Here is a 1,848-nt window from a genome sequence, read left to right as displayed (position 1 = left end):
TTCAGTTACTTACCTAAGATACATCTTCGATGTTTTCACTATAGAGTGAATGGTACACATTCAGATTCTGTGCATCTTTGTAAATAAAAAGCACATTTATTATAATAAACATTTTAAGTTTTATTGGATGAATTGAATAACTACTACTATGTTATATTTACAGATGGTTGTATGCTCTGCTACCCTCCACTCCTTTGAAGTGAAGAAGCTTGCAGTAAGGGTTGATCTTAAACAGATGTATTTATTTATAGTTTCATGTGTACATTTAAGTCTATTTTGATTAAACAGCAACATAATGTATTTTTCAAACACTTCTAGTTTTAAATGTTGTCAAAATTCTATTTTGGAGCAGTATGAAATTAAATAGATATTTTTCATCTAAATATGGCGTGACTTGTATATTATGATAGTCAGAAATGAACGTTTAAAATATAGTTAAAAAGATAATATCTTGCTATCAAAGGCGTACAGCTGGTTTAGCAACTGTAAATTATATAGTAACATTTTAAAGGTTAAAATACAGTGAACAGTTGCTTAATCCAGGTAGTTTTCATTATTTAGTGTAAGTCAAGGTCGACTCCACACCTGGTTAGACTTCTTGACAGAGTTGAACACCTCTCTCTCTCGATAATCGTGTCAATGTAGTTCTATCTGGGCTGTAAGCCTAGAAAGGAATATGCATTCTGAACTTCTGGGAGTTGTTTCTGCTTTTGTGATAATTTTCTTTCACAACTTTAATTTTACTGATCTTATTTTTATTATTTAAACTATAAAGAAGTCTGAGGAAGTAAACTTGTATTCTGTTGTATATATAAATGTACAGATGTAATATCAAAGAATGGCTGTGTAGGTCCAATACTGAAATAATAATAATTTAAAGGTGGCTTAGCCAAGAAAGTGTTAATCTATTTCTTGGTCTGTTGCGTGACTTTATGAAGTATTACAAGCATTTGTTAAGAATTTACAAGAATATTTTTTTTTTGTAAATCTGTATTTGTTGTTTTTACTTCTCTAGGCTAACAATTTTAAAGATCTTCTGTCAGGATCAATGATATCACTTCAACTAAAAGTTATCGGTTAATTTTCATTATTCCTTCAATATGCATTTTTGATATCAAAGGTTGTATAATAGAAGTTTGTTAAACATTAGGTCATAAATGGGAAAATTAAATAATTCAAGGTTAGGGTTTTGATTATAATTTTTGTAAAACTTGTTATGTAGAAAAAATTATAGTAATTATGCATATTCTTTGTCATTAGTTTGATATAATCTTAATCAACTTGGTTGTTAATTTCTAGTTCTCTTGTGTGTAGTTCAACAGCTTTATAATAATTGATTTTTGTTTGTTTTTATGCTACAGGAGAGGTTGATGCATTTCCCAGTCTGGGTTGATCTGAAAGGAGAGGACAGTGTACCAGATACTGTTCATCATGTTGTAAGTATCCCTCAGACACCAAAAATATTTTTGTATGGTTTACCAGAAACTGTTTGTCATGTTATATCCTTATTCCCTCACTTACACAAGAAGGTTATTCTGTGATTTTAATAACTAGAAACTGTTTGTATTGTAAGTATCCCTCAGATACAAAAACTATTGTTACATAATTCACTCTAAATAGTTCACCATGTTGTGATTTACCAGAAATTCTACGTCATGTTGTAAATACTTTTATATGTAAAAAGTATTGCTTATAATATCCTCCAAGATATTGAAATATTGTTGTAAAATGTATTATAAATTGGTGTTCCAAAGAAAAGTGTGTTTTGAAAAATAACACGTGAAAGGAACAGAAATTATGTTGAAGTGTGTCTGCAAAATGCTGTTTACAATACTAATATCTGAATTT

General features: G+C 29.2%; 1 protein-coding gene across 1 annotated transcript in view; it reads left to right on the top strand.

Moving 5' to 3' along the window:
* Positions 1-1,848, top strand: part of LOC106472728 (ATP-dependent RNA helicase Ddx1-like) — a 47,956-nt gene that overhangs the window by 30,885 nt on the left and 15,223 nt on the right. The window contains 2 exon segments of the mRNA XM_022401274.1: positions 164-214; positions 1,362-1,436. Of these exon segments, the coding sequence (XP_022256982.1) occupies positions 164-214; positions 1,362-1,436 (126 nt within the window).

This window comes from Limulus polyphemus, unplaced genomic scaffold, assembly GCF_000517525.1.
Source record: "Limulus polyphemus unplaced genomic scaffold, Limulus_polyphemus-2.1.2 Scaffold5562, whole genome shotgun sequence".
NCBI lineage: Eukaryota > Metazoa > Arthropoda > Merostomata > Xiphosura > Limulidae > Limulus > Limulus polyphemus.
This window is presented reverse-complemented; position numbering and strand designations above follow the sequence as displayed.